At 53.0% G+C, this 25,049-nt stretch overlaps 1 protein-coding gene across 2 annotated transcripts in view; it reads right to left on the bottom strand.

Moving 5' to 3' along the window:
* Nucleotides 1-25,049, bottom strand: part of SELENOI (selenoprotein I) — a 34,074-nt gene that overhangs the window by 7,618 nt on the left and 1,407 nt on the right. For both annotated transcript variants that reach the window (XM_075750280.1, XM_075750281.1), the window contains exons 2-8: nucleotides 8,702-8,770; nucleotides 8,286-8,394; nucleotides 4,890-4,964; nucleotides 4,159-4,421; nucleotides 2,895-3,003; nucleotides 1,166-1,214; nucleotides 534-714 (exon numbers count right to left, since the gene is read on the bottom strand). In XM_075750280.1, the coding sequence (XP_075606395.1) occupies nucleotides 534-714; nucleotides 1,166-1,214; nucleotides 2,895-3,003; nucleotides 4,159-4,421; nucleotides 4,890-4,964; nucleotides 8,286-8,394; nucleotides 8,702-8,770 (855 nt within the window). The remainder of the gene's footprint in view (nucleotides 1-533; nucleotides 715-1,165; nucleotides 1,215-2,894; nucleotides 3,004-4,158; nucleotides 4,422-4,889; nucleotides 4,965-8,285; nucleotides 8,395-8,701; nucleotides 8,771-25,049) is intronic.

Here is a 25,049-nt window from a genome sequence, read left to right as displayed (position 1 = left end):
AGTTCCCCTGAGCTGACTGAGCCTTACCAGCGTTATCTGCACGATCAGCAGCAAATCCTGCCAAGCAGCAGCGTGAGCTGCCAGACCCAGGGCACGGACACACGCCTGAGGCGGCGGCACAGGCGCCTTTGTTAAGGTCTCAAGCAAGCGCCGGTGCAATACGCAGACTGGAGTCGGACAAAAGCTTTAGTCCTCCGCATTTTACATTTATCCCAAAAAAAGGAAGCAGGAACTTCTTTCATACTAGCACGTTCACAACGCAGAGGATGCATGCGTGTGTAAACACACTCAATTTAACTAATTCTCTAGTTTTTCAAGAGAGCTGCCACACAAAATTCGCAGACCCCAAACTCTGTCTACTTTCCTGTTTGTTCTTTCAATCAAAGCAAAACAGAAAAGCTGTTACATTAATCTTCGCATCTCCATTTTCTCCTCACACTTGAACTAGTCTTTTTCTTCCTGCCTCCCAAGCGTCCTGGCACGCTTCACGCTTCCCAGGGGATAAACCGGAGCAGAAAGCAAAAGCTACTTACAGAAATGTTAGCAAAGGCTGTTCCAACCATGAAATAGAAGAGCCTGGGATGGACCTCCAGGATGTCTGTTGGGGACATGAAGATCCACGTGGTGCAGAGCAGGAAGAGCAACACTGGGGATACCAGCGGCAGCATGATTTCATACGCAGAGTGGTGCTTCAAGGTGTTATTTTTATAGGCCCTGAAACGCAAGCAGAAAAGTGAAAATACGTGGAGCTACAGCTGAGAAATACTCGGTCCCTGCCTTCAGGAGAGGGCTGCAAAACCTCATTTCCCATTCTGCTACTCAAAACTGCTGGTATCAGGCAGAGGAGGAAGATGCACACCGTCAGAGTTAACCCAAACCCCCCAAACTCCTGAATTACAGCAGCCCCCAGTCATCCGGCTCTCTGCGCTGTGACCAACAGGACAAGCCTGGAAAAGCTGGGGACCCTTCTGCAAGACCCCGCTGAGCAGGCTGTCAGCCCACTTCTCCCAGTGCACCCTGCAAACTGGGACCTTCTGGTGTGTCAGAGCCACTTTGGCACACTGATAACAGTCGCCTGAAAACTAGTTAAGGAAACAAGAGGTTTTGGGGGGCTCTTGCAAAGGTGCTAGTGCAGGGAGGGAGACTTGAGGACAGAGAAGCTTACTTGTAGAAGTTATACAGGCTCATCGGCAGCGTCACAGTGAGCGCACAAGCTGGAAGAGAAAGAGCCACGTTACTGCCCCGTGAGAGAGGGAGACCATCACGTGCGCCCCACAAACGGGCAGGTGGTTGTGCTCTGGTTTAAGTTGCTTGCAACAAAAATAGCTCAGAGGTGCACCAAGAATAGCTCGGCACGGTTAAAAGTAGGCACTCGTAATTCTGGTCTGAGAGTTGTAATTACAAGTTAAGGTCTGCTGTAAATTAAAGACATTTCAATTTTTAAAAGTTGCATTAATGAGCCCAGTATTATGCTTTAAACAGTTACAAAGTTTAATTAAAATACTGTCTTTAATGAGACATAAGGAGAGTTCAAACTCCACAAGCGACGTGGCTGCGCACGACGGAGTTTTCAGTCTTCATAATACAGCCAATTTGCTCTTTCCCCCACTGTAGGCGAGCATTTTGAGTTCCCATTGTGCAAAAAAGTTCTTGTCATTTAACCTGACAAATGATACAAAGAGTCTAAATAACTATGAGAAAAATTACGCCTCAATAGGGAACACCATCCACTACACTCAAACCCATGAGAGTCTGTCCCAACTCCTTCCGTGTTTATATAGCACTAGTTATTTTAACAGAGCTGTAAATATTCCTGCTTTTAATAACCCAACTCCTATCCAAGTGTGCAAATCCAGCCAACGTAGGCATCATGCTCTTTTTCACATGGGAAAGTGCATTATTATTCATATGTTAAGTTATATGGCTGCCAAAGGAAAGCTTGGAATATCCACCTGATTAAGAAAAGCGCAAGTATTAGATTTAACATAACAATTCAAGACATATTGACTTGAAATTAAGTAGTTACAATTAACGCTTAAAGAAAGGAACACAGACTGAGAAAAACTAAGCTGAGCGAGAACTTCTGAATAAGCCGAATTGCACTGAGCAAAGACAGCTCTCCCCAGCTAAGCTTCTCCTGCGTTCCTCCTCGCTTTGCAGTGGCTTGTTCTGACTGACCACTGGAGAAAAAGGCTGGGCTTTTATTTCATTTTATTTATTTTTTATTTAATTTTTAGATGGATGGATGGAGGGCAGGATTCCCCAAAAAGCACAGTGTTTTTCCCCACCTCCGTGGCTGTGACCTCCCTCCTGCAGCAGCCCCAGGCTCCCCGGCAGCGTTTGGGCTCTGGGTCCTGCCCCGGCCGTGCTGCGGGACGAGACGGAGCCCCAGGCAGCAAAGCAAGCGTGCTCTGCGAACAGCCCAAACGCAGCCGTTTGGAGGAGACGCGCTTTTCCTGACTCCTGTTTCGCATCCAGGGGCCGATGCTCCATCTGCACTCTGGCACAACCGGCCCCGAGCAGCGGCCACAACCCTCAGCCGCTCTGCCCACTACGCAGAGCGGCACTGAGCAGCAGCGCGCGTCTGTCCCTGCAGGATTGGCACAAAATATATCCGAGGCACGAGCACAGCGCTCTGCTTCCTTGCTTTTTTGGCCAGCACAGACCCAGGCACACTGGAGTTAACTTCTGCAAAGTAACTATGGAGAAGACAACAATACTTTGAAATCCTGGGAAGGGGCAGGCTGCAAGAACACCCTCCATTAGTCACTTCAATAACAGCCTACGGGAGCTCTCATTACAGCAAACAGAACAGCGTTATCATATAATTAAGACATTGGGTTTCAGTAAAAAGGTGGAGTTTAAAAGACAGGCTTCAACATGGAGTTTCTTACCAATAATCATTGCAGTGAATAGGTCTCTATATAAGAAATTAAACAGGAAAGGTGCATACCAGGCCTCAACTCCCACAATGGCTGTCACTATGTAGACAATTGAAATGGTCTGAAAGAAAGCACAGGAGAAGCAGGTGTGAGTGACCAGACGGGCAAGTCTGGCAGCGCCCGATCCAGCAGCGCAACGTGCCTGCCACGCTTTAAGCTGCATCACGTTCAGTTCTCCCCACCAGCAGGAAGGGGAAAAAAAAAGAAACCCACAAACATCCCACGTTACAAGCCCAGGTGCAATAAGCGCAGTAGCCGGGCTGCCGAGAAGAACACGACCAGGAGCTGCTCCTCGCAGCACGAGCAAAGATGCCCTCGTGCAGGTCGAACTCACGAGATGCCTGAAGAATTACAGCAAGACAAGTTTTATATTACAAATTGCAGCAACCAAGTCCGGAAGGGTTGTTTGGGGACTCTTTCTTATCCATCTGCTGAAGCAATCACAGGGAAAAAAGCTAACGAGGGATATTTCAGTTGTAACAGGAACCCTGGAGCAGGGTGAAGCACGCTGCAGGGTAGCTTAGCCCTCCACCTTTCTGCAACAGGCAGAGATGTGAAAGCGTTCGGGTGAAGCAATGCTTTTGGGGAAAGGGGTCAGAGCATGTCAGAGGGGACCGGCTACCGTCTCCTTTTACTACCAGAGGAGACGACTCTGCTACGTTTTGGCACACATCTTGCTAGTGCCAAAAGGCACCCCAAACTTCTAGACTTGAATGTACCCACATTGGTATAATGGTAAATTGGTATAAGTGGTATAATGCAGGAAACTAATTAGAGCAATGATTTAGGTGGCCAAAACACACAGGTCAGCAGAAACCAGGTAGGCACAAATGCATTCTTCAAGCCTCATTTTTTGTGGACAGTCCACCTACAAAAGCTACTCAGAACAAAATAAAAAAAACACACCAATCTCCTTGGATTTAATGGTTTTGAGCAGTCAAACTCTAGTGCCACATGACCCCAGCTCATTAAAGCAATTATAGCTCAAAGCCATGCAGGCAGCCTTGGAAAGCTCTCCTCCTCCTCAACGCCTGGAGACAGGCTGAAGACACCCACCTCCAGAGAGCGTTGCAGTGACCGATTCGCAAGGCCTTGGACACGTAGCAGAGCTGCACGCAGCCCTCGCACACCTCAGCGGGCACCGCCGCACCCCAGGCACGCTAACAGTTTATCGAGCTTCTGCTGAAGCCGAGTGGGGGCTGCGGCATGTACTCACCACCTGGCTGATGTCATATCCCCAGGGCAGGAAGAGGATCCCTGTGTTATACTTCTCCCAGTGGGAGAGGATGAATGAAAACAAGACCACCCATAAGAGGAGGTAGAGAACGAAGACACTGACACCCGTGGAGCCCCGTCCAAAGGTGGAGTAGACTGTCACGACAAAGTAGACGCATGCCCAGCTGTCCAGGCCATGATCAAAGAGCTCTCCCAGGGGCGTGCTGGAGTTGGTCCGGCGAGCCTGTTTCCCATCAACACCATCTGGGAAGAGAAGGAGGAGAAACGGGGAGTTTTGCTGGACACCCCCCATGCAAAGGAACGCAGCTGACAAAGGGCACGCAGCCAGCAAACAGCAGCTTTCACCACCTCCATCTTCTAATAGGGAGTGAGCCTCCCACCCCCTGCTCTACTTGCGACTGAAAAATACAACAAAGTCTGACAAGATTACAATTCCTTAAAGCAGACTGAAGACAGAATTTCACAGTTCATCTCAAAGTCAGTTCCAGCATCCTCCTTTCACATCAGCTGCTCTGGGACAACTTCCTTCGATCCACTTCACAAAGCAGCTCCCAGAAACTGCTCTGGCAGCCCGAGCGGCAGTTGGATTGGTGCATGGCAGAAGCCCAGAATCAAAGATTTCTCAACAGGCTCGGAGATAAGATGACATGCAGCCACAGCATGGACAGATGACAGACACAAACCCCCACAATCAACCAGATAAAGTCTTACCTAACGTATAGGCAATGAAGTTGAGGAGACCCACAATGACCCACACTCCGTTCGGAACATGCTGGTGATCGGGAGCTGCAGAGATCAGAGAGAGCCAAGTCAGGACAGCTCGGTGTGTACTTTGAATGGGTTTATTTTGGCACAAGAGCCACAGCAACAAGGACCAGCAGCTCACCAAGACAAAGCACCTACACAACTCAAACAGTGAAACCGAGATGTTAGCTTTCCAGGACGTGGTGGCAGAGCCATTCCACAACGGCACGTGAAACCAGGTCACCAAGGACTTCCCAGGACATACTTGTCCTCTGTCCCCAGCTCCCCAAAGTCACGAGACCTAAGGGCTGGCAATGGCAGCTACCAAGTGTAGCTCAAATGCGTGACGTGGAAGCGTGGGCAGATCAGACTTTCATCAATCGCTCGCTCACAGAGCACCAAGCGGAGACTCTTTGAGATGTGGTGACACCCTGCCTCTGCAGAAACAGGTCAGGATTCCCCGCCCAGTCTCCAGTCCGCATCCTGCCAATTGAAACGAGAGTTCCTCCCTAATGACACCTCCTCCTCTAGCACTGTTTCGACAGGGAGCCAGCTTAGTTGTCCTCAACTCAGGGAGCCCAAAGGTGCATTTGAAAAAAGCAGGAAAAGGCACGACTTCTTGGCAGCAGCCTCGCAGGAGGGCACGCGGAGATCTCCTATGGCGAGCAACAACTCTGTGAAATGCCACCTCCTGTTTCCTTACAGCAGCGTGATGGTGCCTTTCTAGCAGCAAACGGAGGGCATCATGTCTACAAAAACACCCAGCAGGGAGGGAAGGCGCAAGCTTCTGGAGGCCTCGCCAGCAAAATGCCAAGTTCTTTTCCCAAGCAGGACATGCATAACACACATATCTATGGGCCCTGAGGGGTGCACCCATGAGCGCTCAGGGAGCTGGCAGGTGTTATTGCTAGGCTGCTCTCAATCATCTTTGAAAGGTCATGGAGAACAGGAGAGGTGCCTGAGGACTGGAGGAAAGCCAGTGTCACTCCGGTCTTCAAAAAGAGCAAGAAGGAGGACCCAGGAAACTACAGGCCAGTCAGCCTCACCTCCATCCCTGGAAAGGTGATGGAACAACTTATTCTGGGGGCTATCAATAAGCACGTGGAGGAGAAGGAGGTTATTGGGAGTTGTCAACATGGATTAACCAAGGGGAAATCATGCCTGACCAATCTGACAGCCTTCTGTGATGGCATGACTAGGCGGGTAGATGAAGGGGGAGCACTGCATGTTGTATACCCTGACTTCAGCAAGGCTTTTGATACTGTCTCTCATAACATCCTCATTAGCAAGCTTAGAAAGCATGGGTTGGATGAGTGGACAGTGAGGTGGGTTGAGAACTGGCTGAACGGCAGAGCCCAGAGGGTTGTGATCAGCGGCGCAGAGTCTCGCTGGAGGCCTGTAGTGAGTGGTGTGCCCCAGGGGTCAGTGCTGGGTCCGGTCTTGTTCAACATCTTCATCACTGACCTGGAACAGGGGACAGAGTGTGCCCTCAGCACGTTTGCTGGCGATCCCAAACTGGGAGGAGAGGCCGACAGAGCAGGAGGCTGCGCTGCCATTCAGCCAGACCTGGACAGGCTGGAGAGTTGGGCGGAGAGGAACCCAATGGAATCCAACAAGGGCAAGTGGAGGGTCCTGCACCCAGGGAGGAATAACCCCAGCACCAGGACAGGGTGGGGGTGACCTGCTGGGAAGCAGCGCTGCGGAGAAGGGCCTGGACGTCCTGGTGGACAACAAGCTCTCCATGACCAGCAGTGTGCCCTCGTGGCCAAGGCGGCCAACGGTGTCCTGGGGTGCACGGAGAAGAGCGTGGCCAGCAGGTCGAGGGAGGTTCTCCTCCCCCTCTGCTCTGCCCTGCTGAGGCCACATCTGGAGTTGTGTGTCCAGTGCTGGGCTCCCCAGTTCCAGACAGACTGGGAACTACTGGGGAGAGTCCAGCGGAGGGCTGCGAGGATGAGGAGGGGCCTGGAGCATCTCTGGTGTGAGGAAAGGCTGCGAGAGCTGGGGCTGGTTAGCCTGGAGAAGAGAAGGCTGAGAGGGGATCTGATCAATGCTTATAAATATCTAAAGGGTGGGGGTCAAGAGGACGGGGCCAGACTCTTCTCAGTGGTGCCCAGTGACAGGACAAGGGGCAACGGGCACAAACTGGAACACGGGAAGTTCCACCTGAACGTGAGGAAAAACTTCTTCCCTGTGAGGGTGACCGAGCCCTGGGACAGGCTGCCCAGAGAGGTTGTGGAGTCTCCTTCTCTGGAGAGATTCAAAACTCACCTGGACACGATCCTGTGCGACCTGCTCTGGGTGATCCTGCTCTAGCAGGGGGGTTGGACTAGAGGTCCCTTCCAACCCCTACCAATCTGTGAACCTGTGTGTAAAAGGGTCCCAACGCACAAGTTTCACCATCCTTTTGGCACAGCCCAAGTTTCTGGACGTCTGATGTCCTGGGGATTCTCACATCGAGCTTCCTTCCCTGAGCTACTGTCAGCTTTTCTTGCCATGGCTCATGGACCAAAACACAGCCCAAATCTTAGCTAACAGCCACTGATGCCACCCGAGCTTTTGAAAGCCTGGCATATCGAGAACAGTACTTGTCTACCCACCAATGAAGGCAACCCCAAGAAACCAGTATTTTTCCCACTTAACTGTGTTTTGATGATTGGCCCAGTTTTAGAAGAACTAGATGAACTCTTCTGAGCAACCTAAACCAAATATGGCAGGGGCTAAGGGAGAGAAAAATAGAGCGAGGAAGCTATTGATAAGTGACTGAGAGTTATCATGCTGTGTTAATCTCTTCCCTGGGACACAACCTTTCCATTCACAGACAGATGAACACGGGTGCTGTTAAAAAGTTGAAAGCTGTGCACATCTCTGCCTTTATGCAGAATGGTGAAACCGAGAAAGAGGATTTCGCCTCTGTTAGTCTGAATGCAATGTTTTTGCAAGAGGGCAATTAGCTGGGATGCAAAGAACAAGGCTCTACCTGCTGACTTGAGGGAAGCAGAGTCTCCCACATCACCCTCTCAGATTCTAAAATAAATAAGGGCATCAGGTTCTCATCTGCTCTGTAGGCAGAGCCAATTCCTACTCAAGATTTCAGCTGTTTCCTCTTTCCCTCGCCCACACGCTGCCAGCCAGGTCCGCGACCACCCAGCAGCCAGAGGGAAGGTATCATATTCGGACAAGTCCTCGTCATGAAGCCCAGCGAATTCAACCTTTCAACTCTCTCCCTCCTCTGGCACAGCCACCTGCTCTGGGAATGCCCAGACAAAGAGGCCTTTATCAACCAGTGCCAGAAATCACAGCAGAGGAGGTGACAGATCTCACCACTCCAAGGCTTCACATCCAAACAGGAACAGGCAGCCTTACCAGAAGCATAAAAGTCAGGGTCGAAGTATGCCATGAGGAAGAAGTTGAAGACAAGCAGCAGGAAGCCAGAAAACGTTATCAAATTTGGGGCCAGCCAGGTAGGGAAGATCTACGGGAAAGCAGCAAAAGAACACATGAACTCATTAGAACACGTAATAAGGACCGCGCGCTGCTCCCAGCCAAGGCAGAGACCTAGTTACAGTCATCTGGGTGTTAGACAACACTGCTTAGTTACACCTGACATCACGGGGCAGCAGGAAGCTGCAGACTGAAGGCAGGGCCCTTTGGAATTAGCTGCACCACAAACAAAGCAGGGCTTTTCAGCTAAGCGAGGCCTTTCAGCTGACAGTTCGGCAGAGGAGACTTTGTGGTGACCTGAGCTGTGCTATCCCACCCAGGGCAGGATGAGGTCTCACCTTCACTATCGTGTTCCAGAAGGGATGCATGACGTACAGAGACAGTGGGTTGCTGTCCACGGCGCTGTACTGTAAGCAAAGGAAAACCAAAAAATGTTAGGGCTCCAGAGAGACTTGCAGGAAGCCAGAGATCCAAAATATTGAGCTTTGCATGAGGACACCTGCTACCTGAGTCTTGGCATTGCAAGAGCACTTGGGTCAAAGATGGAGTCTCACCAGGGATGGTGCTAAACAACCCAAAAAGGACCTACCAGCTCCAGCGACACCAGCCACAGATCCGCAAAGGCAGCTCCCAGGTGCACACCTCGTGCCTGCACCCAGTGCCTCCCCTCCGCAGGGAGCAGCCCCACGAGAAGACCAGGTAGCCAGCCCACCCCAATGGGTTTTGGAAGGCAGGAAGAGCCTCAAGGACATGCAGACTCCTTTGCAGCCAATGCTCCTGCCAGAGCCCCGCACCCCGATGCCCCCACCGCAGGCCTGGTGGCACTCTTCACAAGCCGGAGAAGAAGTGACAGTCCCGTGGCCCCATGCACCCACACCATGGGACCAACCCACCGAGGACAGCTTGGAGTGCTCTTGTGTGAGCAACCCTGTAGATTCCTGCCCCCCAAGACGAGCAGGACCGGGGACCTTCTCGGCTCAGCACCCAAAGACGCTGTGCAGAAGGGCAGGGGGAGACTTCCCCACCCACCATGAGAGCTGGGGCACTCCTGCAGCCCCGTCGGCCTCCAGGCTCCGTAGCTCTCACACCCCGGCACCTCTTTTGCCAAAGGCTGCAGGAGGACAGCGATGAGCCCCCTTGTGGGGTCCCCAAAACAGGAGACTGCTCTCTGACAGACCGGATACTAGCAGGGAGCTCCAGGGGACACGTTTCTATGCTGACAGCTCCGAGTTACCCCAACACAACCAGTGACTGACCCCAGATGTCCTGCACAAGAACCAGCATGCTTCAGTCAAAGCCATCAAGATGGCAGTATCAGTGGCTCACTCATCTCCAGTCACCTGGAAGAGACTTTCTCCTCCCGGAAAGACAGCAGAGATTTACGAGTAAGGTCTTCACCCCCCTCCCTTGTCCTGCAGCTACTCCAAAACACCACTTACACCACCATACCACCACGCATCCACAAGCGTCTCCAAATCCTGCACATCCCATCACAGTTTCAAGTACAGAGGGTCATTTCCCACTAAAGAGAAGCACAGAGGCACCAACTTCCCGGTGCAGCCACGTAGGTGACCTGGGCTGGTTCGTGGGCACCACGGGACATGGGGCTCCCACCCCACTGCAGGAGGTGAGGACAGAGACTGGGGCCAGCAAGGGAGCAAAGTGATCGTAGCAGAACAGGCGACAGATTTCACTGTTTGGAGGTAGGACCCGTGTCGTTCTTCCTTAGGGCAGAGCAGTTTGAAGCAGTTGCCTGCTGACCTGGTGAAGGATCAGCATCTTGCTCCTTGCCTGCACCCAGCTTGGCGAGCTGGAGTCCGTGTTTCCAAAGGAGGAGGATTGGGGGGGTGAACAGCAGGAGGTCCTCAGGTACCCCATGCAGGACAGGTCTCCAAGGGCTCATCAGAAGGGCTCTTCTCATTAAGGAGCTGAGATTTCTGCAGAGGCAGCTGCTGCACTTGGGAAATGGGGAGGCAGTGCTCGTACCCCTCACCCCAACACTTTTAGATCATTGAGGGGGAGAGAGAAATAAAAAAAGACCTAGACAAGCCATGAAACAGTTTCCAGTTAGAAAGTTAAAATGTGACATCATTTGGCTCTCAAGAGCACCACAAGCTGTAATCTGCTCTCCAGCTCACAGCCCCTTCCTAGCAAAGGTTACCCTGTCCAAAGTCCTCTTCCCCAAGTAACACTTTGATAAGAATCCCAAGAAGAACTTCATATGCTACAAAACTTCTCAGCTCATGTACTCAGTGCCAAGCAGGGCAGCCCCCGGCGCCCACCCACCCACGGCCATGAACCCCACGGCTGGGACAACACCCACACAGCTCCCCAGCATCGGCACCTGCCGTCACCCCACGCGACTCCAAACCCAAGGGCAAGGTTAAGAGCAGTGTCATGGAAAGCAATCAAAGCCTCCACCCCTCCTGCACCACATGGATGCAACCTATGCTCTCCTCGAGATAAGGGGAGTCTGGTTGGCAAAAGGAAACCCAGCAGCAGAGAGCAGCTCCGGGTCCCCTCCCATCCCATGGCCTTGAACTAGCCCACCCTCCCCGCACCCACTTGTTACCCTCTCTCTGCTCCTCTCCTCAGCTGGAAACCCTGGAAGCGAAGGGGACAGTCCGTCCCTTTCAAAAGCTGGGAAGAAAGCGGTGGGAAAAGGCAAAGCAACATCGCATAAGACAGATGCCAGCACAAGGAAGGGGCACTGGGTCTCGTCGGGCTCTGAGCACGCAGCCTGAGAGCTTACAGCCGCTCCTAACTGGGTGAATCCCATCCTTGGCAAGTATTTCTGTACCCCACCAGCTCTTCCCTGCCCTCCCCGTGACGGATCAGTCTGTCTCGCTGGGGGTTAGCCCCAGGAGCTGCAGAGCAAGCAGCAACAAAACCCCGAACTTGATCTCATACGGAGGCGAGGTTTAAGCCGCAAGGAATTTCCATCCCAGCTTAATGCAATTTTGGGGGACAGAATTCCAAACGCTTTATGAGATAATAGGATTTGAACCACTGGTTAGGGGAGGAGGAGAGCTGGAGACTGATTAAATCTCATTATCCCCAAAACAGCCTGCAACAAGAAAACAGACGCGATGCTTGGAGCAAGGCAGGAGAAGCGCTCTGGAGTTTCTCTGCTCGTGACTGTAAGGCACCTGGGGAAGTTTCCTCTGGCCCACGTCCCAGGAAGCATTCCCCTCTCCCCCCACGTTTGGGGGCTGGGGATAATAGTCAGTAAGCAGCTTTTCCCTATGGTCACACATGTTCCCACCTCGCTTGCAGAACTCAAAGACCTGGAATGACCTGTTTCTCAGGGGAGAGGGCAGCTGCTGTGCAGAGGCTTGGTGATACAACCACCAGGTTCAGCCGGTCTCCTGGGACACTTCGCTGCCTGCTGAGCCAGGCAGGTAGGTGCTCTGCCAGCTCAGAGGACACCAACAGACCAAGGGGACCGAGCTGGGGCTGGCTCCGGTGCCAGGCTGCCAGCCACCCTGAGGGATGGTGCTCCCAGGCAGCAGGACAAGGCTGCCTACCCATGACAATGACCTGCCCAGCATCTTCAGCTACCACACTCGAAAACATCCACCATACCCAGCCTCCCCGCAACTGCTTTTCGTCGTGTTTCCTTCCTACAGGACATCAGTAAAATTATCGTTTCCACCTCTTTTACCTTTCTGCACTAGCAGGAAGAGGGTCACAACCTGCACGGCACCCGTGGTCCGCAGGGGACAAGCCAGCAGCACTGCTGGGGATGCTGGCAGTGGGCAAAGCAGGAGGGACAGGCAGGGACAGGCAACACAGGCATGCTCCTCAGGGTGGTCAGAGCTGGAAGCAAAGCAAGCTGTGGAGATGCTTCACTTGCAGCTCACCCTAGCTGCTCAACCTCCAGCCCATGCCGTGGGAAGAGCAGGTCGTGTCAGGCTGGCGATGGAGGCAGCGGCCCGTCCTTGAGGGCAGCCCTCAGCCAGGCTCCTCGTTCCTCGTCAGCCCTCCAGGGTCAATGTTTTTTGAGACTGACGTTCCCGCAGAAATACAGGCTCAGGATATCTGTCTCGATCTGCCTGTTCATACACACTTGCGCCTTGGAGCAAAGCTGAGGAAGGGGCCCGACAGCCCCCAAGAGCACCGGGCTGAGGCACGGGGCTCGTCTCCTGCTCGGCTGCTGCGGCTGCTCCGCTGAAACACTCTCCAGGCTATAAACACCACGGTGTTTTACCTCACCACGCACGGCTCCGGCTCTGTCATTCAGCCACCTCATCCTCACTACAAATTACCATCCCCTTTTACATTTTGGATCTCTATGCATGGGTCTAGTGACTCACACATGTGACTACTACCCTCCTCCAAGTTATTTTTCTATCACGGCCGATGACTACCACCCGCTAGGACTCCCATTTCTCCCTCATTTTCAGGGAGAGAAGGTCAAACGAAAAGCATGAGCTTACAGAAGGAATTTTGTACGCCCCAGGACCTCCTTCTCAAAGCAGACAGACATTTGTAACGGGCCCTGCTCTAAAATAGCACCGGGTATGCGGACACCGCTTCTCCTTACGATCGCAGGAAGGAGCCAACCCAGCTCAGACAGTTCCCTCGGGATTTGGTTTTTAACTTCCTAACAAAAGAGCAAAGCCAACCTTGCAGCAACCACCTCATCACTCGCACCGTGCGGTGGCAGCCTCCCCTGTGCCCTGTCCATGCCAGGACAGCCCCAGGATCGCTCAGCCCCCCGCTTGCTCCCTCCAGGCACCCCGCCGGGTGCTACAGGGCACCCCAACAGCCCGCAGACAGTCCCAGATGCCACGGTGCCATTGCGGGCGCAGCAGCGAGCTGACTGGTGTCGTTACGGGATTCAGAGGCACGCATGGCTCATACAGCTTAAAAACAACATTAATGCAACCAGGACATTTCCGGAAGATCTAATTATGTGTCCAAGGACAGAAAAAAAAGTACAGATTTATAGCCCAGATTCTACTAATAGCCTTCCCGTCCAAAAAAAACAATGCTGCTTTTAAGTAATTCAGTTACCAGGAGCCAGCGGCAGACCAAACATTGTCGCACCGGTGCCCTGGGCACAGCGGTGTCAGGCACCCGAATGGATCTGCGGTGGGCTGGAGGAGGACAGTACTGGTGGCACAGGCACCGGCGCTGGGGACAGCAAGCAAAGACGGATCTGTACACCCCGTTTTGCTCGCAGGCGCTCCAGCAAGGTCCACGGCAGCCTGTGCTGTCGGCCGTGAGCCCGCACAGCACCGCTTGCGCCGGCAGCAGGAGCAGGGCAGAGGGAGCTTCGGCAGAGCAGCTCCAGCAAGTCCATAAGGCTGTTCCTTATAAATCTCCTTAAGTAGGAAGAGGGCATGAGGCTAAGAACCATCTCCCATCAGGCTTGAGATAAGCCAGGAGGCAGCGAACTTGGCAATCCCCATCGAACGTAATTGAGCAGAGCCGTGCCAGTGCAAACAAGTCACGTTTGCACTATGCCCACACTCGGCTGATGCATGAGGAGTCACACCGTGGTTTAATGGTACTCATTAACTTGAGTCCTGTTTATCATTTCTAAGGTCACTTCTCAGCTGGCATAAGAACGGAGCACGTTGGCAGCGGTAAACCCGCAACCACCACGTGAGCCCACGGGTTTGGCTCCCACCACAAGCAGCAGTAGCTCAGCAGGCAGCAAACAGCACGAAGGATGTTCAGACCCTCAGCTCCTGCTGGCACCAGCTGGGAGATTGTCCCCAACGTCTGCAAACATCAGGGAAAAGATGCAGCTCAGGGGGCAGAAGAGATGGTTAGGGCCACCGGCACGGTGGCACACAGATGGGGATGCACAGATGGCATCATGGAGACATGGTGGGATGTCTCCTATGATTGGAGTGTCAGGATGGAAGGATACAGGCTCTTTAGGAAGGACAGGCAGGGTAGATGAGGAAGGGATGTTCCCTTTATGTCACTGACCACCTGGAGTGCATGGAGCTCCTCTGGGGATGGGTGAGGAGCCACCGAGAGCCTATGGGTCAGGATTAAAAGGAGGGCAGGGACAGGGAACACTATAGTGGGGGTCTGCTGCAGGCCACCCAAGGTCCTCTATAGACAGACAGGAGTAGCCTCATGTTCACAAGCCCTGGTCTTCACAGGGGATTTCAACCACCCTGATATCTATTGGAGGGACAACACAGCAGGATCCAGGAGGTTCCTGGAATGTACTAATGATAACTTCCTTCTCCAAGTGATGGAGGAGCCAACAAGGAGAGGTTCTCACCAACAAGGAAGGGCTGGTGGGGAATGTGAAGCTCAAAGGCAGCCTTGGCTGCAGGGACCATGAAATGGTGGAGTTCAAGATCCATGAGGATCTGGAACAGTGTGGAGGGCACACAGCAAGCTCACTGCCCTGGACTTCAGGAGAGCAGTCTTTTTGGCCTCTTGAGGGACCTGCTTGGTAGAATACCATGGGACAAAGCCCTGGAGGGAAGAGGAGGGGCCCAAGACAGCTGGTGGGTATTCAAGGGTCACCTCCTCCAAGCTCAGGAGCGATGTATGCCAAAAGTCAGGCAAAAATGCCCGGAGGCCTGCATGGATGAACAAGGAGCTCCTGGGCAAACTCAACCACAAGAAGGAAGCCTACAGAGGCTGGAAGCAAGGGCAGGTAGCCTGGAAGGAGTACAGAGAAACTGTCTGAGCAGCCGGGGATCAGGTTAGGAAAGCTAAAGGCCTGACAGAATTAAATCTGGCCAGGGACATCAAGGGCAACAAGAAAAGCTTATATAGGCATGTCATCAATAAAAGGAAGAGGAGGGAACACGTGGGCCCCCTCCAGAATGAAACAGGAGACCTGGTTACCTGGGATATGCAGAAGACTGAGGTACTCAATGACTTTTTTGCCTCAGTCTTCACCAGCAACGGCTCCAGCCACACTGCCCAAGTGGCAGAAGGCAAAGGTGGGGCTGGGAGAATGAAGACCTGTAGAAGATCAGGTGTGAGACCACCTAAAGAACCTGAAGGTGCACAAGTCCATGGGACCTGATGAGATGCACCCGTGGGTCCCGAGGGAACTGGCAGATGAAGTGGCCAAGCCATTCTCCATCATATCTGAGAAGCTGTGGCAGTCCAGTGAAGTTCCCACTGACTGGAAAAGGGGAAACAGAACCCACATTTTTAAACAAGGGAAAAAGGAAGATCCTGGGAACTACAGATCAGTCAGTCTCACCTCTGTGCGCAGCAGATCCTCCTGGAAACTATGCTCAGGGGACGAGAAGCTCCCCATGAGCCGGCAAGGTGCGCTGGCAGCCCAGAAAGCCACCCGTGTCCTGGGCTGCGTGTCCAGCAGCGTGAGCAGCAGGTCGAGGGAGGGGATTGTGCCCCTCTGCTCCGCTCTGCTGAGACCCCCCTGCAGTGCTGCGTCCAGCTCGGGGGTCCCCAGCACAAGAAGGACATGGAGCTGTTGGAGCCAGGCCAGAGGAGGCCACGGAGATGCTGCGAGGGCTGGAGCACCTCTGCTCTGGAGACCTCAGGCTGAGAGAGGTGGGCTGGTTCAGCCTGGAGAAGAGAAGGCTGCGGGGAGACCTTGGAGCCCCTTCCAGTCCCTGCAGGGGCTCCAGGAAAGCTGGAGAGGGGCTGGTGCCAAGGGCAGGGAGGGACAGGCCAAGGGGAATGGCCTGAAGCTGCAGGAGGGGAGATGGAGATGGGATGGGAGGCAGCAATCCTTCCCTGGGAGGGTGCTGAGGCCCTGGCCCAGGGTGCCCAGAGAAGCTCTGGCTGCCCCTGGCTCCCTGGCAGTGTTCAAGGCCAGGTTGGATGGGGCTTTGGGCAACCTGGGCTAGTGGAGGGTGTCCCTGCCCATGGCAGGGGTGGCACTGGATGGGCTCGGAGGTCCCTGCCCACCCAAACCAGTTGAGGATTCGATGGTGAGCAGAGGAGTGGGAAATGTGAACCTTGAGGGGCCTGCGGCAGGGATGCAGTTAGAGGAGAACTAGCCAGCAACGAACCTCTGTAGTGGAAATCAAGGGATCAGCAGTGACTCTGGGGAGGAAAAACAAGGGAAGGAGGAAAAGGCAGAAGCAGAAATGCACAAACAGGAAACCTGTTACAATATCACTGTGACAGCTGAAAGACTTTCCCACTGCTATTAGAGCTGTTTTGGACTTTGAAAAAGAGGGCTCGAGTACCTGAGAGATTAGACTAGTTTTGCAAGCCTGCTCATGGTGCCCAAGGAGAACAGAAGGGACCAGGGTGAGCATAGCAGTGCAACCTGGGCAAGGGGGCAGGGGAGAAGGCAGCAGCCGCTCTCCATCCCCAAGCACACTTTGACATCCACCCTGTGCTCACCCTGTTCAGACCCAGCAGACCACCCCGAACCCCGTTTCCTGCTGGGTCATCAAGGGGAATTTGGCCCCTCCATGCTGGGCTGCCCCTCGCAGAGGCCACGAGCCAGCAAGGAGCTGCGGACACTCACAAGATCACAGCCCCGGTCTCCTCTCCAGAGGCCAACGAGGCCAGGCAGAATCGGGTGGAATCCAGGAGAGAGCTGGGTTTGACAGCAACCCACCAACCAGGAGAATACGCACGTCGGTGCAAGAAAAGAGAATTCGTTACAATCCCTAGAAAAAGAAGTCAAGTTGAACTTTTAAGTATACCTATCAAAGGAAAACACCAGCCCACGCACATCAGGAGATGACTACAGATGAAGCAAGGCACTGCGGGGAAGAGGGGGGAAGACTACCTTCAAGTTTCAACAGAGCCTATGCCAAAGGCACAAACCACTTTTTTTCCAAAGCACATAACCCTCTATAGCACATAACACTCTGCATCCCCCATCCCGCCTCTCCACAAAGAGGAAATTAACAATTAACAGGAAAAAAGCTGCGTTTCTTCGTTACTTCATAAGCGCAGACATCCTGCTTTGTGCAAGACCTGAAGCACAGCAAGTCAGGGCAGCGATACAAGCCCTAACAACGCGGCCATTTTCCGAGCCAGCTACGGGAAGTGATACTTTCATTTCCACAATGCACTCCGGTTCTCTTCCAAACAGTCTCAACAGCCAAATACTTGCTGCTAATTAGCAGAGAGTGACTTTTATGACGGAGTTCATCATAGCCAAGATTCAACACGCACCAATAAACATTGCAGTTAACTTTCAGTGCAACTAAAGATGGACTGACAAGCAGCCTATGCTATATTCAAGTGACTGCTCTGCACATCTTGCAACACTGGGCGAGCACTCAAGGTAAAGCTACGACCCGGCTCTCCTCTGCACGCCACCCTTGCCTCTCCGACAGGACTAGGGAGGCTCCTCCAGCACATGGAAAGTGGTCAAACAGCCAAATACACCCGCACGCCTATCGGTGTCACCCACCTCAACCACTCCTTCCCTTCCACATGCCTGTGGTCGTTCATTTTGGGACGGGTTCTGCACTGACAATGGGGATGGGGGAGCCCAGCCTGCACCCTACAGAAGGTGCGGGAGACGTACACAACCATCACAGCGGACTCCAAGCAGGACAACAAAGAGAAAGCTGTGTGCAAAGATCTATCAAATATCCAGAGCAAAAATGCCAAGTAACAGATTTTTTTTTTATTTTTTTTTAAGGTAACCTGAAGAGCAAAAGGCTGCTGGACTCTGCTTCCTACTCCTCCATTGCACTCGTGCTCAGGAGAAAGGCACCTGGTTTTAGCAGATGTTCCCAACCATCGGCTGGGGACAGCAATCCTCTGTTTCAGGTGGGACAAAGGATGCCGAGGGACGTGGTCAGCAGTCAGCTGGGCAGAGCAGGAGCTGCATCCTTCACCTGCACAGCAAGAGAAGAGCCAGGAGGGCTCCTGCTGCGAGACAGGACACGGAGTCCACTACCTACATCCATCGCACACACAGGCTGCCACGTTCACGCCTTTGTGGGTAGGGTTTGCAGCAAAAAACACGCACAGACAGCAGTGAGGAGCCAACGACAGCTCCCCTCCCCAGGAGGAAAAGGCAGAGAGGTGGTTTGCAGCAGCACAAGCATCGCTCTGTGAGCATCAACCAAACCACCCAGGGAAGAGCAGCCCTGGCCCGGCAGTCGTGCTGATGCACCAGCTGTTTGGCAGCCAATACAGTCAAGCTGCATGTCCCTGGGCAAGCCATCTCCACATACAAAAACCCACAGAGGTTTGTAGTTCTTCCTAGAAAACTCTGCAGGGCCCACTGGGGACTGAAGTAGCAGTAGGCCCCTGACCACAAAGGGCTTCATCACTGCCACTGTGTGGCTAAAACCAGAGAATCTGGGAATCCCCCACCAAAACACGGTTCAATACCTTCAATACCCCGTCGAGCAAAGGCCACCGCTGAGAAACCAGACCTCCTACAGCAGCAAACAGCACCCCGAGCTGCCGGCAGCAGTTTCAGGATTGTTCAATACAATGAGATGTAAACACGCACAGACCAGGTCCTGGGAGTGGAACTAGCTCGTCACTCATCAAAACCTTACAACACACATCAGAAGCATCTCTAGAAAGCAAGATAAATTCTTACCCTCATCTCACTGCTTAGTACAGAGCAAAAGCTCCCTTCCAGTTAACCTATAAGTGCTGCTACTGTCTCCTCCAACCACAGCAGCTGGGCAGAGGTTCAAAACCCTTAATTTAACTGCAGAACAGGAGAAGAAGAAAAACACCTCTAATTTTTACAGCTGCTCATCTTAAAAGTCATGAAGTCTAGGACGACTTCTGGACTTCCTTACAGCATCCTCCACAACACAGCACAGCCAAGCAGCACCTTGGGAAGCTGTGCCTTGTTTAGAGGCAGACACAGACACACACAGGCTCAGAGCAATTAAAAGAGCCCTTGGGGAAGGAGTTAAGTGATTCAAGATCAGGGCTCAAAGGCTTCCCGTCCTCCACACCCTTCCTGCTAAGGACCCTGCAGGAGAAGACTAGCTCTTTGGCTGGGGGGTGAGGAAGACTGGACTTTTAATCACCATGGCCTCAAGCCTTCCTTTCTGCTGCTCTCCTGCCAGTTTTATTGTTCCACTGGTCTGAACTGCCACTGGCACACATTGGGGCGTCTGCTCAGCAGAGCAAACCCTGCAGAGCTCTCTTTAGGGCTCGTATTTCCAGAGCAGCCTGTAAAAGCCTGCCAGGGACAGCTTCCAGCCATCTGCTTCCTGCAGCGCAGCATCTGTAGCCTGGCTCTCCACAGCACTTGAAGGCTGAAGGCAAGAGGATTTCTTGAGACTGGTTGAGGGGAAGAGCACCCTCTTCTTCAGAGCAGAGAGGACACCACGTAAGACCGGCTTAATGGACCTACAGAAACTGTTCAATCACCAGCCAAAGCGTGATGATACACGCACAACTCATGGATCTGCAGCGCCTGGCGGGTCTACTGCTGGTGCTGGCTTGGGCTGGTGACAGCCCAGGAGATCAGGGGTTCCCCCCTGGAAGAAGGGTGCAGAAAAGGGAGAAGAGCATCCAGGAGGAAAGTACTTTCCACAGTGAAAAGAAATCCTTCAAGGACCCACTCAGCATCAGTGGCTGGGCCACCTGCGTGTCCTTGCCTTTAGAAGTGCAGCAAAAAGCTCTCATGAACATCCTTTCCATCTGACACTGGAAATGAGGAAAAGAGTTCTATTCCTGTAAGAAAATCCTATAGTAGCTCAAATGATCGAAATACTTTCCACGTACAGGGTCTACCCAGCACACTGTGCATGGATCGGAGGCCCATTTGATGCTACACCACCTTCGGTTACATCTAAAGGGATGTAAGATTATTTATACTATTCTCTTCTTATAGTGTTAGCTCTAATAATAGCATTACAAATGGCACCTCACAGCATCTGAGTGCTTTTCTTATTGGGATAACAGATCAGCACCTCCTGGTGCAAAATCTCTGCTATGTACGAACCCACCCCAGGGCTTGCACGCTCTCAGCCACACAGCTCTGCTCCGTACAAGGTGCCTTCTCCACCCTCAGGAACATGCAGTTGGAGAAAAGCCCTCCTTTGCCAAGGCAAGAGATGTCACCCCTCGCTGCTGCAGCCGTCCGGCAGCTCTGGGCAGTTCTACACTGGACGCCTCGGTAGGAGAGCAAGGCTGGGACCTGCCACGGTGCTGGTACTTCCCTCTGCGCTGGGAGGACGGAACCAGCTCACAGCAGACCGACAGCCAGAGAAGAGGTGGGACAAGCAGTGAGTCTGGACACTTTTTCTTAGTGCTTGAGCACTGCCGGCTGCTCCCAGGCTTCAGCCTAGCAGGCACGTGGCAGCAGACGCCAAGAGGACTTCGTTTTACTGCCCACGCAGGTAACGAGACAAAGAACCTCTTCACAAGAGGCACCAGCGAGCGGGGCTGCCGCCAGCCTCCCCCGTGCTGCTGCTGGTTGCGTGCTCCCCATGGGCTGCCATCACCAGCTCCTGCTCAGAAGCGAGGACACAGAAACGGAAGGATTTTAGGGTGTGGTAGTTTTGCTATAAAAGGCATTTCCCAAGCCCCAATTTGCTTTCCTCTTACTGAACTCATACATGCTCCCAAAGCCTCTGGGGTGAGACACCAGCCTGTCCCACCTTTGGACCCAAACACGACAACGTGTCATTGCCTTCCTCTCGTGGGACAGCTCAGTCCCTCCCGTGCCACACGTAAGGAGGGGCACTCCCATGTCCTCCTTCAGCGGCGTTTTCCCCAAACCATAACTCCTGAAGATAACACGTACCCTTAAGAAAAACCCAAGATCCAGACGGCATGACAACAGAGGCTTGTACCTGCACTTCCACCCAGCTCACACGGTGAGGAAAACACACAAGCAGAGGCCACTTACACACATCACTCGAGTACTTTCCCTGCTCCTACGTGAGCTGGATGAAAGAGCCATATAGCGACCATACATCTGGCTGTAAGACGTGCCCCAGGAACAGTCATCAGCGACTCTGTCACACCAGAAGTCACCAGTACAGTGCAGGACCCCAGAGGGTAGAGCTGAACAAAGCAGAAGCACAAGCAGCTCAGACAACACCAGGCAAGGAAACGCTACAGAAAACGCAGGGCACGTGACTGGAATACAAAAAGACAGCAGCAAACCATCGAAGCTGTCTGTAACTAACAGGACACGTGAAGTTGCAGTGCTCTGCCCTCACTTGCAGTCTCGCTTTCCAGAGCTGCTCTCAGCATCACAGCAGCTGTGAGCGCAGCCTCCCCGACCCACCGAAACGAGCCACAAGAGTCACGATGCCGCAGAAAGCGACGTGCAGCTCATCGAGATGCACAAGCAGAAGTAATACTAATGCTGTATGCAACGCACAAAGCCATCCTTTCCCTCTCCGCTGTGCTGGCGAGGCTCCAGCTCACACGCTGCATCCAGCTCTGGGCACCACGCTCGGGAGAGTTGTTTGGGTTGCTCTGTGAAAACAGGACTCGGAGGCAGCCTGGAGGGAAGAAAGGGGTAGGTCTTTCTCCTAGAGAAGGCAAAGTAGGAGCAGACCCCTCTGTGAATGTTCCAGACGGTCCCATTTTTCTTCCTCCCCATAATTTTACAGAAGGAGGTTGCCCAGAAGCCTCCCAGAAAGCAAACTGCAGACAGGTTTTTAAGAACCAGATCATGACCTCTGGCATCCAACTACACAGCTTACACTCTGAAACAGCAGTGCCTGGCTGCATCTTTCTTGGCAGAGGACATTCAATACATAACAGTAACAGAGCGTCTGGTTTTGGCAGAGAGCATTCCATACTTGACGACAGCAGAGTCTGCTTTGCTTTTCTTCCGAAGGTCGACACAGGCATCCTGCTCTACAACCTCAAAACAAAAGCTTTATTTTTGATATCAAGACCTCTGACCTGCCAGAAGCATCAATCATCTTCACTAGGCTGACAAATCAGAGGAAGTGCTGGAGCAGACAGACACGCTTAGGATTCGTCCGGCGCTCTGACCGCCGCGTACAGCATCTCCTTGGGGGAAGCCTCAGCACGCTGCTGCCAGGCAGGGCTGCAGTGCACTGGTTACAAAGGATGTATTTGTTCTGGCAGAGAAACCCTTCCTTCCCAGTTAGGTTACCTTAACTTAAATTGTCTCCAAAGGTACATTCGCTGCACCCAAATGACACAGTGTTCTACTGATGAAGCGTCAGAGGTACAATTAAAAACTCTCCGATAAAGCTGTGCTTTTTGCTGCACAGCCTCCTCAGGCAGAGGAGCCCTTCGGTGTCCCCTTCAAGAGCAGATAAAGGACGGTTCCCTCTACACCCCTACCACCCATGGCACTGAGCCAGCCTGTGACAGAAGGAGCGTACACCTACCTCTCCCCCAGTCAGGAGAAACGCACACTCTGCAAAGCTAAAACCATCTGGACTCCTGACTTGCCGCTTCCCATATGTGCTCCTGGCAGCAACGGGAGCAGTAAACCAGCCAGGGCAGGAGAAAGCTGTGGATCATCTCGCATGAAGCTCTTCTGCCTCTACCGTATCAGCTCCATGGACACTAGCTCCTCTCCGAGAGCAAGGACACGTTCCTTCCCTTGGACACATGTTGCCTCCTCCACATGCCCCCCAAATTTGCTTGCTCTTCTCCAAATCTGTCGCATGCAGGCTGGAGGGCTTCTGCCAGGCACAGTTTAAAGGCCGAGGCAAAGGCCATGGAGCTGTTTGCAGCAGAACTGGTGGAGTCTCCCTGGAGAGGGTTTGGTTCTGACCACGCATCACCTTTTTGGATGGTCCCAGCTAAAGGCAATCACTCATTCTAGCTGCCTTCCAGCTACACTAGCTTCGGGTCCACATTCAAGTCGCACAACGTGAGCCACCTTCTCTTTAGCAGCAGCTAAATTACTCTTCCATTGCTTTGCATTGCCATCCATACCTGTCCCACAGTGCTCCTTCCTTGCTCTGTCCATTTGGGATGACAGTTTATGCTGTTGTGGAAGTTTTCTGGGCAGGAACAGTTAGCTGTACCCAGAAGGTCAACTGGCAGAGCGGTGATGGATCTAGAATCACACCTTCAAGGCAAGGAAAGGGCTGAGCAGGACAAGCCTCAAAGCCTAAAGCAAAGCTGGAATATGTGATCCAGTATCAGAGATTTGTGCCTGGATCAGCCACGTTCTCAAGGCTAAAACAGCAAAGAAGAAAAAGCTCCCTGAGCAAACGACATGTAGGAAGGGAGCACTGCAGAGGGACCGACTGGGGTTTCATCACCCCCTCCAGCACCAATCGCTCTTCTCAACGCAGTTTATCGCCATCTCCAGCAAAGCGCTTTCACCCGCAGGTACTCACGCTGACGGCACTGCACAGCCCTGATGAGCACCCAGAAATAGACGGAAATGATGCTCTTTGAGCTCTGAGTGTGAATCCACCCACTCTTATCGAAGTCCCTACTGACTTGGTAAAACCACAGTCTCCTCAGCAAAGCTACTCCTGCCCCTAAGACCCAGTCCTGCCCTCAGGGCACACGCAGCTTCATTGGCCTCTGCCTGTTGGTTCGGCTGTGCCAGGTGAGCAGCAATACCTCCAGCCAAGACCTGCTTACACATTTCACCCTATGCCATCCGAAACCAAGGCCAGAAAACACAACGCCAGTACGTAACTGGTGACAGTAAGCGGCCGATGCTGCCCACGCCACACTTTATGTGCTAGATGAGACTTTCCTCCTCACCCTGGTCTGCATTCAGCGTCTTGTTCGTAGATTTAACTGCAATGGCATGTCTGTCAGAGGCATCTTCAGAAAGATCGTGACCTGGGAGCAGGTCTTTGGTGCCTGCTACACAAATGAAAAGGTTGCTGCAGTTGTCCGGACCCTTCCAAGTTCGACCGCCAGCACCATCTGTAGAGGGTGGAGACTCCCTTCTCACCGCACGAGTACTGAGAGGGAAGGCAGCAACACCACAATCCCTCCAGGCACTACCAGAAACAGGCTGAACGCACGACAGTCCCCCTCTTTCAGCAAAAGCCTTGTCTTCGCAGAAGCAAAATCAGTCACTTCAGGAGGCCTGGCTCAAAGCTGAGCGGCTTTGCTTACCTTTTTGCAGCACCCACACAAAATCACTCTCTTGCATGGCCTTTCTAAACACGCTTAAAGTTTACTCACAATTCCACACACAATCTATCTTCCACGGGGAACCTCGTGCAACCTGTCACATTGGTCAAACTCGCTCTACCAAGTCCATTTATCTCCACCTGATCAGCTCTGAGCGTGCAAAGGAGAACGTGAGCAAGCCCTGACCACTCCTGCCCCCCCAGACTGCTCCAGGAGGAGATCAGACCCGCGCACACAGCCTCACCCAGCTGTCCAAGACAGCACGTCACCTGCTTCGCTCCCTGAACGCATCAGACTCGTCCTGACCGTCCTGCACACTTAAATGACAACCCATGAACCACCCTGGAAGGATGACTGCAACGTGGCCCAATGTGATGGATTCTAGGACAAGAGCAAAGCAAAGGAGAAGGTGAGGTGAAACCTTTTAGCTTCACTGCTGGTGTGGAAGAAGAAAAAAATACAGCAAACACTCTCCCCTCACATAAACGCACAATCCAGTGTTCCCCTGCATTAAGGATGCCACATACTTTGGCCCAAAACCAGCCCCTAGGGATTTGAACTGCCACGGCAGAGCCTGTCAGCACTTACAGCGGTTCCTTCAAAGCTTTCCAGGGCTTTGAACAAGACACAGACTGGCACGCTCGCGCAAGGAGACGGGGACGATCTCTGGCACGTTTCTGTGAGTCTGACTGTGCAGGGAGCAGCCACAGGGCAGGAGCA

This window comes from Balearica regulorum, chromosome 3, assembly GCF_011004875.1.
Source record: "Balearica regulorum gibbericeps isolate bBalReg1 chromosome 3, bBalReg1.pri, whole genome shotgun sequence".
Taxonomy (NCBI): domain Eukaryota; kingdom Metazoa; phylum Chordata; class Aves; order Gruiformes; family Gruidae; genus Balearica; species Balearica regulorum.
The sequence above is the reverse complement of the archived record's forward strand: the minus strand, read 5'-3'. Positions and strand labels throughout refer to the sequence as shown.